Below are 15,784 nucleotides of genomic sequence, written 5' to 3'. Positions count from 1 at the left end.
TTGTATTGCCCATATAGTCACGGGAGCATGGTCAAACTCCCAGTGGCCAAGCCCTTAAAGAAAACTCGGACTTCCCCACTGTCTGCCAGAAGCCATCGACTGTGAAGAGCCACACCTCAGCATCTTTATCACAGTTTTTAAAGGACTCTCTTCAATAACTTCTTGTCTGGATTTTTGGGGCGGGTTTGGGGTTGTCACAGAAGTCTTCAAAGTCTCTCATTAATCTAGTTTTTTTTTTTAAGATTTTTTTTTATTTATTATGTATAGGGTGTTCTGCCCGCATGTATGCCTGCAAGCCAGAAGAGGGCACCAGACCTCATTACAGATGGTTATGAGCCACCACATGGACGCTGGGAATTGAACTCAGGACCTCTGGAAGATCAGCCAGTGCTCTTAACCTCTGAGACATCTCTCTAGCCCTAATCTACTTTTAAAATATGTAATTTTTGGTTGTTTAAAATGACTATTTCCCTTATCTGCTACCTTCACTCCATTAAACCAGGCAGTGTTCCTGATTATTTTAATTTTCGTTATGTTATTTCTATTATATTTCACACATTAGGCCAGATAAATAGATTTTTTTTTTAAACCAGAACAGAGTCGAAATAACTAGTAGGTTCTAATGCTATAATCCAGGAGTTCTTGCTTAGTGGCTTTACCTGCTTTTCCTCTCTCCTGAAGCCTGCCCTCCTGTCTACCACTGAGGTTCCTCTACGTCAGATCCTAGGGGTGTGACACATCAAAGCTATGTGGCCCCTAGACATGCAAAATGTGATGGTTGGCAAACAAGGGGACTTGTGAACAAGTTTATGGATAGAACCATATGGGAAGGCTGATTAACTGGTTAGAATCTCATTCGTGGAGAGGCTGGGATGCTGCAACTTCTCCTGAGCTCTCTTCACCCCATGTAATAATTAGGATTGCTGTTGCTATGACGAAACACTGTGAACCAAGAAGAGTTGGGAGGAAAATGGTTTATCTGGCTTGCACATCCTGAATCTCAGTCCATCCAGGGAAGCCAAGGCAAGAACTCAAACGGGATGAGAAGCTGGACCAGGAGCTGATGCAGAGGCCATGGAGGAGTGCTGCTTACTGACTTGCTCCCCCTGGCTTGCTCAGCCTGCTTTATATAGAATCCAGGGCCTCCAGACCAGGAATGGAACCACCACAATGTGCTGGGCCCTCCCTCATTGATCACTAATTAAGAAAGTCTTTCCTACACCCTGATCTTATGGAGGCATTTTCTCAGTTGAGGTTCTCTCCTCTCAGATGACTTTAGCTTGTGTCAAGCTGACATAAAACTAGCCAGCACAGGCAGGCCAATTATCCACTTCTTACCCACCTCTGTATCTAATCTAACATCCTCAGTGACTAAGAGGTAAAACTGTAGGAATGTGGGCTGGAGAGATGGCTCAGCAGTTAAGAACACTGGCTGTTCTTCCAGAGGTCCTGAGTTCAATTCCCAGCATCCATGTGGTGGCTCACAACCATCTGTAATGAGATCTGGCCCCTTCTGGCCTGCAAGGGTACATGCAGACATTACACTGTATATACAATAAATAAATAAAATCTTTTAAAAACAAACAAACAAACAAACGAACGAACTGTAGGAATGTGTTAAAAGAGACCCGTGGCTTCCTCACTACAAAGGCTCAGAATGGCATCAGACATCATCTGAGGCCTAGGACAGGGATTGCCTCACTTTTCTGGAACCTGTCTTCCTAGTACTCCCACTGATGTATTTTTAAAGTGCCTTCATTTATGACTTTCTTTGTTACACTGCTATGAAAACTTGGTCAAAATGTTATCAGGTAGGAGCAGGGATTCAAGGTAATCTAAATTGGTGTCCTGGGGCCATGATCACTCACATTTGGTTCCAAAATAAACTATTTCTCATCCCCTTGAGGTGAGAGCTGTGCTTTTGTGCGAATGGAATAACACAGATTAAAGTGCAGGGCAGTGCCCATGATTGCGTCCTGTGTATTGGAACAATGATTAGACCTTGGGTAGGGTCTTTAATAAGAAATAAATTATTATTTTGCTTGTCTAGTAACTTAATTTTCATGTGTAATCTAGGTATGGTTGTAAAAAATAAAGTATGAATGAAATGGGATCCATGTTTATGAAATTTTTATTAAGTCGTAGAAACTCATGAGTCATTCCTAAGTACATTAAAATGATCCATTGATGACTGCAATTCAAGTACTCTTGGCTTCTTATATTCTAAGTACAGTATGTGTATATGTGTGTGTGTCTACCAACAAATATATCCTGTTCTACATAAAAAAAAAAAAAAACATTTTTTCCTGAGAGAAAGCATGTGTTCAAATAAACAAAATATCTACATGAATTGCTCACACACGCACATATATTCAATTGTCACATATACATATATGTCATATATACATTCAACTGTTTCTATGTGAAAGAAAGAAACAACTGAATGTTGCTTTCTTCCTGAGTAATTCCTTTAACTTAAGGTTTCAGGGCTAGGGACATGGCTCAGTGTTAGAGTACTTACCTGGCTCACTTGAGGTCCTGGGATCACTCTCCACAACTGACAGAGAAGAAGAACGAAGGCCACTAAGAATGAAAGGCTCTAATTGAGGAGCCGGAGGGATGGCTCAGAGGCTAAGAAGAGCCCTTCCTGCTCTTCCAGAGCCAAGTTTATTAAGAGTAATTTCATCTAAATTCAGAGGTTTGGTTTTGGTTTTGGTTTTGTTCGTTTGTTTGGTAGGGTATTTTGTTTGTCTGTGGTTTTCTGTTTTGTTTTGAGACAGGATCTTGTTTTGTAGCCCTGCATGTCCTGGCACTCACTATGTAGAACAGGTTGGCCGTGAACTCAAGAGATCTGCTTGCCTCTGCCTCCCCAATGCTGGGATTAAAGGCCTGTGCCACCACGTCTGACGTTCTTGACTATCTCTGTTCAGTTTGGGGAAGCCATTCTTCAATTTACACTCTTCCTTTTGGATTGGTAAACTCATTGTACCATCTCTAAACTCACTGCCAGTTACTTTTCCTAATGTGCCCCTGTGAAATTGCCGTCCAGAGGAGCATGGGCCCTCTTGCCTGGAGCTGGGGCTCTGACACAGAAGAAAAGCCTCCACTCAGGCTCAACAGACATGGGGTCAAGCTGAGGCTCTAAGCGGAGTATGTGACAATAGCAACTTTTCCAGGACCCCAGACACCTTGCTTTTCCCAGGCTACCTAATGTTAAGACCCCCCCAAGTAACCAAGTTCCTCATCCTGGCAGAACTGGAGGCTGGGAGCTTAGTATCTTCCCACGAATGGAAAAGAGAGGCACCAAAAAAAAAAAAAAAAAAAAAAAAAAAAAAAAAAAAAAAATCCCAAAGACTATATACAACATGGTTTCCAAGGCAACTAAAGAGATCTGAGCCCTTCTGAGCATCTTTGTCAAATCAGGCTCTCAGGACTGTCCCCTGGAAAGCTATAAAGAGGAGGCTGCCTATTCATCCCATCTCCCCTGGGCCTATCTTTGAGCTGCTGTCTGTGTGATCTATTCAGGCAAGGCTCCTCTGTGACTAGTGCTGAATCCACGAGGCTGGAAAACTCCCGGGGAGCTGTTCTGAGTCTCTCCAGACCAGGCTCACTGCCTAGGTCCCTGTGCTCTCCAAGGCTGATGATGTTCACCTGATGGGCTGTTTAGACTGACTCCTGGTGGACAGATAATTAAAGGGTCCTAGCATTCTCGCCTGTCCAGGACGAGTCTCTACAACGGGTGGGTTCAGCTATGGTCCAGCTGTGCCTGTTGTCTCAAGTGTAGGGCCCTCCCCCCAGAGCTGGGGGTGGGTGGGTCTCTATACACAGGTTTCACCCTGTTTTTCACTTTGGAAAGGTAGGTTGGCAAAGTCTAGGGCTCACAGGGAAGCCTGGGGGGAAAGGGTCACTTAGCTGAACCTCTACTATTTCAGGAATGGGATGTTTTTGGGAGGCTTGTTGGGAAACTGTAGCGTGTACAAGTGGGCCATATACTGGAGCTCTGGCATCGCCATCCTCTGACAGATGCGCAGTGTAGTATTGTCCAGATCATGCCTAAGGTTGTAGCCCAGAATTTCAGCATGTCCAGACTGGTAGGGGCGCAGATTCCAGTCTTTTATCTGTGTCTTGTTCTTGGGCTCGGGGTCCTGAAGACACAGGTTGGTGAGCTCACGCCGCCTCGCCCGCAGCTGCTCCAGCTCTTCCCTGAGCTGGCGCGGGCTCACCTCCGCGTGCAGCTGGGCCCAAAATGTCCGGTTGAAGTGCTGGTAGAGCTTCCAGTCCAGCTCACACCAGTGCTTGACACGCTCCTGGCTCTCCGGCGTCAAGCGCGAGACGGTGCGCTGGCTGCGCGCATTCAGCTTGAAGGATACCACGTCATCCAGCTGCCAGCGCAGCTGTCTGCGCAGCAGCACCATGGACTCATCAAAGTGGTCTGCAATGAGCACCAGATGGAACTGGAGCTCCACCTCGGAGAGGCGCGCGCGAACATAGTCCACTTCAGCCCCAGCGTTGTTGTCAAAGCCAAAGTCAAACCACATGTTGTTTTTTGCGTAGACATTGTTCAGGCCCTCACTGACATTGTAATACCTCCACGGATCTGCCAGGAACTGGTCCAGGCTCTTGACTTTCTGGAAGGCAGGCACATAGTTCTTGTAGTAGATGAAGGCAGACTCCAGCTGGGAAACTGGGTTCCGTAGGATGGAAAAGTAGAAAGTGTTGTTGGGCATGACTTTCTGCACCTATTTGGAGAAGGAGCAGGTGGGACATTGAGAGTCCCGTGTTAGATGAACTATGCAGCTGCCCACACAGCCCCCTCCTCCCATCTGTCCTGGCTCCTTTCGTACACCACAGGAGTAAGCACAAAGGTTCCGGGGCAACAAAAGCTCAGTATGTTCTTCCAGAACCAGAAAGGCTGGGATGTGAGAGAGGGTTAGGGTGCCTTCAAGAAGAAAGAGTTGGGGCTACGAGTCTCATGCCAAGAGCAATTACAGATCTTTGGTGTTAATGGTCAGGAAAAAAGTTAAACAAAGGAAATTAGAGTCAAGGTTCTTGTTTGAAAAAGAAAAAAAAAAGAGGATATAGATAAGAGGTAGATTATTGAATCTACTCTGAAAAAAAAGATACATAAATGATGGAATAAAGGGTATATTCTGAAAAGAAAAAAAAGAGAAAATGGATATGATAAAATAAAAAGGTAGATTATTGAATCTACTTTTATAAAGCAACTACTAGTTTTAAATATTTTACATTGAATTGGCTTTTGTATATTGTATACAAATTTTGTATATTGGTACAAATTTGATATTGATTTTGTTAGAAAATATTGTACATATATTTCTAATCTTGTTCAAGGTATTGTACCTATACAGTTCATTTAACAATGTAGTGCAAATTGCTAGTCCTCGAAAGTTATTATTACCAACTAATTAGGATATAAAGAAATGAAAGTTAGTAATCATTACAACCAAACTTGTAGTCATATTAGGTATGTTTTCAAGGTCAAGCAGAGATACATTTTAGATAGATAGGTCATCTTCAAACACTTCAGAGATCAACAGAATATGGCATTTAAGGTGTTTTAATAACATAGTTTTTTTTTTTTCCTTGTTTTTTCATGACTATGAGACAAGTCTGCTCCTGGCAGCACCAATCTACTTCAGAGAAGATGATGGGAATTGAAGAAACTCCATATGGAGTTTACTTTCACTGTGGTAAAAGTTAGCCACTGGGCAAGAAAGTGCCCTTACATAGACTGCGGACAGTATGGTGTCCAAAATGGACAAGCAAAACGCAAAAGAAAGGACTGCCCATCCTACCAAGACAAGGTAGGAAGGCTCTTTAGAAAATCCTGCCTCACAGCTGAGTCTGTCAGATACACTAGGCTTGTAGGCCAAAGATGGATGCCCCAACATTGTAGAGAAACCTTGGGTAACTGTCCAGGCAGCTGGCCCTTTCTGTCATAACTCACATTTTTTGGAAATCACTTGTTTGCCCTTCCTATTTAACTAGGGAATATTATTCCTTCTCAGCTCTCTGAGGGAGTTGAAGATTAGATAGTTATAGTTTTCCTTGTTAACAATTTCAGGAAAGAAACTCACTAAAGATGTGTAAAGACATCAAAAGATAGTTTTGGTAATGCAAATCAGGATAGAAGGTAAATTAGATACAACCCTTTGGATTCACAAAGATAGAATAGATAATGAGGAGTTGGGGATTTAGCTCAGTGGTAGAGTGCTTGCCTAGCAAGCACAAGGCCCTGGGTTCGATCCTCAGCTTAAAAAAAAAAAAAAGAGAGATCTTCTCTGAATTTGTCAAATGCAAATGGACTAGACATTTTTGATGTGTTTATAGTCTATATATATTGTATATAGTTATAGTACTTATTGTATATAGTTTTTCTTATATTAGTGATAACTTTTTTTACTTTAGACAAAAAAAAGGAAAAAATGTGATATTTTATTTGTGTACCCCAATAAAGCTTATCTGGGGATCAGAGGGAAAAGCCAACCACTATATCAAACATAGAGGTTAGGCAGTTGTAGCACACACCTTTAATCCTAGCATTCAGGAGACAGCGATTCATCCAGATCTCTATGAGTTCAAGGCCACACTGAGTACAGAGCCAGACGTGGTGGCACATGCCTTTAATTCCCAGCACTAGTTAACCACAGAGGTCTGGAGGTCTGGACAGACAGACAGGAAGTGATAGAGCTGGGCAGAAAGAGGAAGTGATGAAGCTGGACGGAGAGAAGTAAGATAGCAGGGCACAGAAAGGTGTATAGGCGTGAGTATACAGGAAGTAGCTCTCTCTGGAGGCTGAGGAGTTCGTAAGGTGAGGTTGGCCGTGGCTTGTTCTATTCCTCTGATCTCTCAGTTTTCACCCTAATATCTGGCTCCAGGTGTTTTATTAATAAGACCATTTAGCAATTCGTCTTACACACTGGCGACTTGAAGAGAGCAGCCTGGCAGAGTCTACAGGCAGGTCTCTCCAACACTACAACTTCAAACCACTCCTCCACTGACTTTACACACCACCCCACCCCACAGCACCCCTGTAAGCACCATTTTACAAACAACCGTAACACCAAGCAAGGCAACCTCCAGCCCACCCGTTTCCCCATCTCCATCTTTCACACCTCAGGAAAGTTGAACCTCAGGTGGTTGCACATGATGTTGAAGTGATGATTCAGGTGGCCATCCTGCTCCATGCCCTCCACATACCGAGTCACAAAAAGCCAGGGGTAACCCAGATGAAAGCTAGAGCCCTTGGGCAATGCAACAGACAGGTTGTGAGATTCTGAAAAGCGGTAGAGGAGATTGAGCATTGTACTGCTGGCTGTCTTATGCGTCTTGAGGAACATGATGTTGGTGACTGGTGGTTCCTGGGCCTCATCCCTGAGCAGACTAGGAGAGACAGTGCAGGCCACCATCAATAAAGGGGCCACACACCCCAACAGCATCCCCCAAGGAGTACCCCTCAACATCGGGTCCCTATACCGTCTCCTCTCACTGTCTGCCGGTGCCGCGCCCCCACGCCAGCTCCACCCATAGACTCCACCCCAGACCCCAAGCATTCCCCTAGCCCCCCAAACCTGCTCTCTGTCTCCCAGGTGTGGCAGTGGCCCAGTGACCTCAGACGAGGTCAGCCAGCCTAACAAATGCTGGGATGCACTCAGAGGGCCTGGGTCACAGGGCATCTTTTCTTTCTTCCTTTCTTTCTTTCTTTCTTTCTTTCTTTCTTTCTTTTTTAATGTGCATTGGTGTTCGGTTTGCATGTACTTCTGTGGGGGGGAGTCAGATCCACTGGCACTTGAGTTACAGACAGTTGTGAGCTGCCGTGTGGGTGCTGGGATTTGAACCCTGGTCCTCTGGAAGAGCAGCCAGTGCTCTTAAGCCATCTCCCCAGCCTGCACCTTTTTGTGTTAATGTAGGCCAGTAAGATTGACAGGGGCCAGGCGATGGTGGTGCACACCTTTAATCCCAGCACTCAGGAGACAGAGGCAGGCGGATACCTGGGCTACAGAGTGAGTTCCAGGACAGGCTCCAAAGCTACACAGAGAAACCCTGTCTCAAAAAACCAAACCAAAAAAAAAAAAAAAAAAAAGATTGACAAGGATGGTGAGGGGCAGGATCCAGTGGACCTTGGGACAGTGTGTTTTCTCAGAGGACAATTTACCCCTCCCCATCATACAAATCCAACCAGAGAATACGTGAGGACAGGAAAATAAGACCCTCCCAGAACCCTTGGGATCCTTGCCCTGGGAGGCAATTGGTTGTACAAGTGGACGACATAGATGCAAATTCCCTGGATGACATAGTCCTGGCAGGCAGCAGAGAGCGAGCTTTGGGGCCTAGTGACAAAGGAGTTCAGTCCTGACCTCACCACCCAGAAGCCATGCTAGAAGCCAGGCCATTTCTGTAGGCCAGAAGGTAGCCTTCCCAAGGCTCCTCCTACAGACCCAGCCCTGCTCAGTCCTCTTGTCAGTCCAGGCTGGCCAGGCCAGGCCTGCTCCCCAGAGCTTCCTCAGAAGCCTTCCCAGTGGGCTTGTCATCCCAGGAGACAGGTCCAGGACAAGCAGAGCTCACCACTTTCTCCCAGAGAGGCCACCGACACACAGTGAGGAAGTTAGTGCTGGTGTTCTTAGGCAGTGTGGGGTCTTGGCACTGCTCTTGGGGTCATGGGGCGGGGGGGGGGGGACGGGAACCACGAGAATCGCATCCTAGTGCACAGGGCACCTGCACAGGACTTACGGTGTGAGCAGTCTGAAGTCCACATGCAGGAAGCCAAGCATCAGGAACACAGCCAGCACCAGGAACAAGAGTACCACCTGGAAGAACCTGTGGGCAGTACCAGCTTAGTGCCACTTGGATACACAGCCCCACCCACGGCTCGACCAGGAGTCCTGTAAGCCCAGAGCTGGGTACACAGACCTGCTCATCTCAGAACCTGGAGCACCTACAGCTGGGGGCTTACAGGCCCTCCCCGGCCCCTGAGCTGCAAAGCGGAGGTTGTAGGGCAGATGCATGGGCTGAGCCCCATGCTAAGGCCCCAGCCCCCCAATGGGAAAGCAGTTTGAGGTGGGCATTGGAAAGTGATAGTTAAGAACACTGTTATAGGAACACTAATGGGAAGATTGGAATTAGTGTCCTGATAAGAGAGGTACAGAGTTTGCTTCCTCTCTTCACCCAACCCTATCCTGTGAGGACAAAGAGTTGCTGTCTTCAAGTCCAGGAGAGATCGTGTGTGTGTGTGTGTGTGTGTGTGTGTGTGTGTGTGTGCTCGCGCGCGCTTCCAAAGCACCTAAGCTCTTGCTTAGGCCTCCCCGTGTGGGAGGGGCTACATCAGGCAGCTGACTGGCAGGTGGACATCTTGGGACAGGGAGGGAGCGTGCTGGCCATCCACCTGCTGAAGCGGAAGCAGAAGCCTTTCGGGGGATTTGCGGCAGCTCTGCCACTGGCTCTGCTTCAAGCCAAGCCACAGTGAAATGCTAGTGCCAGAGCTGCCTGGAGGGCAGAGCTCTGCTGGGTCCTAATCCATAGGCCGTGTCAACCCAGGACACAGAGCCACCAAATGAGGCACAGCCACTCTGGCCCCTGGACATGCAGTAGAGTATTAGAAAACCATCCAGCTCTTCCAGGCCTTCTGCATACATGAAGCTGGGGCTCCATTTATGGCAGAAACCCTCTTGAGGCTACACCTACATGTCTAACTCAGAGACTACAGCTATTACCTGAGCTTTTCCCAGTCATATTTGTCTCCTGTCTTCCACACCCACAGTGTGGGCAGGACACAAGCCATGATAGATGTGGGCATCCCTTAATGACATTATCTACTGTACCTGTACCAAACAGCACAATAACCCCCTTAGGATCCCCGTGTGGCGCCACTACCCACCATCACCTCACTGTGACATTCCAAGTTCTTCCCTAGCCAGGATGAGACATGTCACCTCTGTGTGTCAGCCATGTCCCAGTGTCACCCAACACTCCCAGGAAGTCTGTACGGACAAAGAGCTCGGGAGCTCCCCTAAGGATGTGCCTCGGTGCCTCTACAGGATGCAGGAACTGAACAGACATCACAGCTGCAGAGGACCAACATTGGTCAGATAGCCTCAGCTTCAGGGCCCTCTCTCTCTCCCGGATGAGCAGTGTTGACACAGAAGCAGGCGGAGAACAGGAAGCAGCAGTGAGGTGGCTGAATCTCCATGGAAGACTCCTCACTGAGGTAGAGGGCATAAGTCTGCCCAAGACCAACCTAGGCACCACCTGCAGTCAACAGCTTCCTGTGTCATTGTGCTTGGCGCTCACTCCCTGGAGAGGTGGCTACGTGGGGTCTGACAATTTACAGCTTATGTGGTTAGAGTGTGACCACCACCTGATAAGAACAGTGAGGAGCACAGCCAAATGACAGCTCGCCTTCTGCTCCTCCCCGGCCACTGCTTTGTTCTTGCACACAGAAATCCTTCCTCAAACATGTGGCCTTTTACTGGCCTCCTCTCAGATTCATAAAATTGCAGCACCCACTAACCATCTGTCTTATGGTTTGCCAGGAATGAGCCTTTACGGGGACAACACAAGGTCCAGGGCTCCCAAATCACCAAGTCCACCACCTGTCCCTGCTTCGGCGCAGCCCACAGCCCTCCACACGCCCTCCATGCGTGAGCTGGGGGCCAGGAGGCCAAGTCCAAGACCCAGACCTGGCCCAGTCCTCTGCATGAGGACAAACAGGAACCTAGATTTTTAAAACAAATCTTGATTCTTATGTGCAAAAAGGGAAAGGAATTCTCTCCTTCTTTCTCAGATAATTGACAAAACATTCAACTGTGCGCCGGGCGGTGGTGGCGCACGCCTTTACTCCCAGCACTCGGGAGGCAGAAGCAGGCGGATCTCTGTGAGTTCGAGGCCGGCCTGGTCTCCAAAGCAAGTTCCAGGACAGCCAGGGCTGTTACACAGAGAAACCCTGTCTTGAAATCCAACCCCAAAAGAACATGGATATGAGGGGGCACATTTCCCATGACTCCCAAGCATTCCTACGTGGACACCATCTTCCATCCCAAGACAGTCCCAGGCCTTTGTCTGTTCTACCCTTAGACAGAGGACATAAACTAAGGACTTTGCCTAGAACCTGGTCCCTCAGGTGTCCTCTCAAGCCCTCCACGTCCACTTCTCCCACAGCTTGGGTGTCTCAACCAGCTCTTAGAATCAAGAGGTTTCCACCAAGATGAGAACATGGCAATGGGGACCACAAAACCCACCCCTCCTCTGGCCCGCTGGAAATGGTCACAGATGTCAGTACAAAGGGATCTTGTCATCCAATGGCCTCAACTATCAAAGAACGAACAGAGCCCATCTGGACATCAGAGATGTCACCTTATCTGCTGCTAAATCGCCCAAGTCAAGCTTGGGTAATTTTAATAAGTAGGTTAGATGGGACAGAGGAGGGAGGCAGGTGAGGCACTTGCTTCCTGGAGAAGAAGTCCCCAGAATGTTCCAGTTCTCTTTCCCAGTGTGGCTGTCAGATTCTGGGGAGCTACCAGGATAAACAACACTTTACGGGGAATGACTCCAGGCCTAATTGTTAAGTCTTTTTCCCCAAGCACCTGGTCCTGCCACCCCACCCCACCTTGCCTTTACTGGAGAAGCTGTGAAAGACAGAGGCCATATCCTCCCATAGATCCCGACATAATTTAGAGAGAAACAGTAGTCATGGCATCTGCCTGCAGAGCCCAGTGGACTAGCCCCTGCTGGTGGCCAAACACTGTGCAACAAAGATTACTCCCCGAAGCAGCAAAGGGTCCGTGATCCTGGCAGTATGAGAACACTTGCACAGTTCTCCCAATCTGGCCCACCTAGATGCTCTGGTGGGAAACCCTGCACAGTCTGAGATACCTAGGCAGACAGGCAAGAAGCAAAGCCACTTGTAAGAATGTGTGCACCTAGCCGGGTGGTGGCAGCACACGCCTTTAATCCCAGCACTCAGGAGGCAGAGGCAGGTGGATCTCTGTGAGTTCAAAGCCAGCCTGGTGTAAGTTCCAGGACAGGCTACAAAGCTACACAGAGGAAATCTGTCTCAAAAAAAAAAAAAAATGTGTGCACCACACACCTTCCCAGATGCCCAGACCTCTGCTTTTCCCAACTGTGACACCTCTACTCTGCCTTCAATCTATCTGACACAGGCCTCAGGACCAGGGGCCCCTGCCTAACTAGTCAATGGATAACCTGACCTATACCCACCAGTATAGGAGGTAGACAACCTAGGACAACCTGGAGACCCAGAGCATGTATCACACTGGCCAATGATCCAGAAAGATGGGCATCCCTGGACTAGTGAGTTTCATGTGCCACACATGAACATCTTCTAAAAGGTAGGCAGGTAGATCCATGGACAGTAGTTGACAGTCTCTGAAATCCTCTTTCTGTAATTCTTGCAGTGGGTGGTTGCTCCACAAATGTCATGGGAACTCCAAGGATTGTCATTTATATCACAATGGGTCCCATACCATCCTCTCCTCCATGTCTCCCCTACCTCCCAGACCTGGCTGCGCCATGGTGGAGGGGTCATTTAGCTCTCAGCCACCCAGCTTCTATGAACACAGAGCTACAATATGTCAGGTGACCTCCACAGACAAAAGCATATAACATCTACTTGGCAACTAGGCATTGGGCTCCAGGGGTTGTGTGAGTCACGAGCCAAGCTTTTCTCTTCTTTTCTTTTAAAGATTTATTTATTATGTATACAGAAGAGGGCGCCAGATCTCATTACAGATGGTTGTGAGCCACCATGTGGTTGCTGGGAATTGAACTCAGGACCTTAGGAAGAGCAGCCAGTGTTCTTAACCTCTGAGCCATCTCTCTAGTTCCCAAGCTTTCCTATGATTCCTGGAAAGGACACTCTCCAAACTGCTGAGCTGCCTGCAGGCTGTGCCGTGTGCTCCAGGCTCCCAGCGTTGTGAGCTGTCCCCCATGCTAGGGTGGGCTTTGGTGATAGAGTTGTCTTTGGGTCATTTCTGCTCCTGTAAGTAAACTCTCACCCATATTCGTGTAATAAATTCCTGTAACCCCTATAAAACTCATTGGTTCACCAAGTTGAAGTTTGGTGGTGTCCATACTTTGGTCTGGCGTAGGCTCCATAGCTAGAATGAGTAAACACGGATATCGTGTCTCCCCAGGAGAAGTTAGTCACCCAACAGGCATCTGCCACCACACTCAGCCTCACTTCTCACCCCACCCTCACGTGGCCACATGTAACCAATCTCTCTTACTTCACCCACTCCTCTGCCAAGGCAACCCCCAAACTGGGATCCAATAGCCCATCTGGAGAGACAGCTGACCACAAGGACACATCAACCCCCATGGAGATACAAACCATTCACAAGGTCACACAGGCCACCCTGGGCAGCTCTGTACCTGAAGGAGACTTCCCCTGAACTCAACGCTCTAGAAGCACAGGTTTTCAAGGCCTTCCACCATCAGACTAGGGTCCCAGGAGGCAGCAGGAACCTGGAATGTCCCTAAGCTAAATGTTACCCTGATATTGCAGAGATTTGTGCCGCACCCCACAGTAACTAGGAAACCTGTTCTTTAGAATATGCCAGCAATATCCATGTAAAGGAGGGTTACAAGATTCAGAGCAGAGGCCAATCTTCTCCCTATGACTTGTGAACTAGAGTAACACTGTCAGAGGCTCACAGCCCAGACATTCTTACAAAACAGGGACCTGTGGGGCAGGACAGAAGTCACTGAACCAAGCCAGTACGTCCCTGACTCCAATGCTTCCCCACCAAAATCTTCAGCTCAAATAATCCAGGGAAGTTCAATACCTCTGTGCTTGGGGTACAGCTTTCTCATGCATGGGCTTCCCAAACTACAAAATGCTCTCCCGTCCCAAGTGAAACTGGGCCTGGGTATGATTCTATGGTTGAGTGCTTGCTTCAGCCACAAGCTGACGGAAAATTAAAAGGTTGAAACAAAATCTAAAAAGATTGATTTCAAGGAAGTCTCAGCACTGATTTCCCCAAACCCAAGCCAAGTTTCTTTTAAAGACAAAAAAGCCATCCATCTATTTTGTCAGCTTCTTGAACTATTCTACAAAGAAAGCAAGTTATCCCACTATGCTGACCACCCACAGCGATACCATCTTACCTTTGTGTGCCTCCCAGGACAGACAGCATCCTGGCTCAGAGCCTCCAACAGAGACGGACAGGGAAGCAGTGGTCAAGATTTTCTACTGCCTTGTGTATGAGACAGCCCGCTCTCAGCATGCCAGGAAAGACATGGCTTCAGGGAAAACTGAACTTAAATCCCTAACAAGCTCACCTACTGGCTCAGGTGTAAAGCCCCATGCCCCACCCTCTACCCCCCAACCCCACCCCAGTGGCCTGGCTTAGCTGCTGTATCCTAACCAGGAACCAGACTTCCCCTAAGCTCACTAGGCCTCCTCCTCCCGTATCACTAGGTGGGGCGCTGGCAGCTGGGATGTTTGACCCAGGAGGACTTTCTCGTTCAGGCTCACATTCTCTCCTTCCTCCCCACCTTCCACGTGAGTCCTCCCAGAGTGGTCTTGGAGGGAGCTGACCCAATGACAATGGACCTATGAGGGCGTCTATTCACAGGTTCCCTAATTTTTGTGAGTAATAGATATTTGGGAATGGGCCAATAGTTCTGCAGATGGGTGATCAAATGCCAGAAATATTTTCTTCTTCAAAGCTCTCTTTATACTGAGGGAAGAAAAAAAAATTTTTTTTTTTAATCTTGGGATAAAAAGGAACCTTTGAAAGAAGACTGTGATGTAGGAAATAAATACATTTATTAATAGATTTTGTTGCATGAAAATTTCTTTTCTAAGAAAATATGGTTTTAAAAAAAAGAACTTTCGATCCCAGCACTCAAGAGGCAGAGGCAGTTCCTGTATGGTGGCCCTTCAATCCCAGCATTTAGGAGACAGAGACAGGCTGATCTATGTGAGTTCGAGGCCAGCCTAGCCCTCATATGAAGTTTCAGATCAGCCAAGACTACATAGAGAGAAAAGAAAAACAAAACAAAACAGAAAGAGGTGAAGCACAGAGGCAGGTAGATCTCTGTCAGCTCCAGGTCAGTCAGGGTCACACATAGTAAGACCATATCTCAGAGTTACTTACTAACTTAATTAATTAAAATTCTGAGAAATACTTAACATATTTAATACTGAAAAGGTAAGCCAGGTAGTGTTGATGCATGCCTTTGACATCCTTTGATCCCAGCTCTCAGAAGGCAGAGGCAGGCGGATCTCTGTGAGTTCAAGACCAGCCTGTTCTACAGGGGGAGTTCCAGGCCAGGGATACACAGAGAAACCCTGTCTCAAAAAAAAAAAAAAAAAAAAAAAAAAAAAGGAGGAGGAGAAGGAGGAGGAGGAGGAGGAGGAGGAGGAGAAGGAGAGGGAGAAGGAGAGGGAGGAGAAGGAGAAGAAGAGAAGAGAAACGAAAAGAAAACCAATTGAAAAAAAGAGGTAAGTCCATCAAGACAACATCCTATACAAACTGATGAGATTCTGAGAGCTGCCCCAGAGAGACACAGCAATCCGTGGTAGTGGCTCTGACTGTGTCCTTCACAGCTAGCTCTGGTTTTTTGACCTTGAGAAAGCCTTGAGCACTGCCCTCCTTGTGTGCCTTAAACATCAGAACACTGGACACCTTGCCTCCTTGCTTTGGCTGGTGACATGCAGGGATTCCTGTAGGCCAGGGTAGGATGTGTGCACAGAGGGCAATATCTTGGGACCTCTTACCACCCAGAGGGCAAGAAAGACATA

General features: G+C 47.5%; 1 protein-coding gene across 1 annotated transcript; it reads right to left on the bottom strand.

Moving 5' to 3' along the window:
- Positions 1-3,923: 3,923 nt before the first annotated feature.
- Gal3st2 (galactose-3-O-sulfotransferase 2) lies at positions 3,924-14,171 on the bottom strand. Its single transcript, XM_036173683.1, has 4 exons — positions 14,143-14,171; positions 8,752-8,838; positions 7,137-7,404; positions 3,924-4,739 (listed from the first exon to the last, which is right to left on the bottom strand). Exons 1-4 carry the CDS (start codon positions 14,169-14,171, stop codon positions 3,924-3,926), a joined length of 1,200 nt encoding a protein of 399 aa, XP_036029576.1.
- Positions 14,172-15,784: the final 1,613 nt, after the last annotated feature.

Source organism: Onychomys torridus, chromosome 23, assembly GCF_903995425.1.
Source record: "Onychomys torridus chromosome 23, mOncTor1.1, whole genome shotgun sequence".
Taxonomy (NCBI): Eukaryota; Metazoa; Chordata; class Mammalia; order Rodentia; family Cricetidae; genus Onychomys; species Onychomys torridus.
Note: the sequence above shows the minus strand (reverse complement) of the source record. Positions and strands in the feature narration are given on the sequence as shown.

Coding starts and splice junctions, on each gene's coding strand:
- Gal3st2 (XM_036173683.1), bottom strand. CDS start 14,171: ATGCTGTCTGTCCTGGGAGGCACACAAAG. Junction 8,839..14,142: donor GTCCTGGGAGGCACACAAAG/GTAAGATGGTAT, acceptor TACTGCCCACAG/GTTCTTCCAGGTGGTACTCT. Junction 7,405..8,751: donor GACTTCAGACTGCTCACACC/GTAAGTCCTGTG, acceptor TGTCTCTCCTAG/TCTGCTCAGGGATGAGGCCC.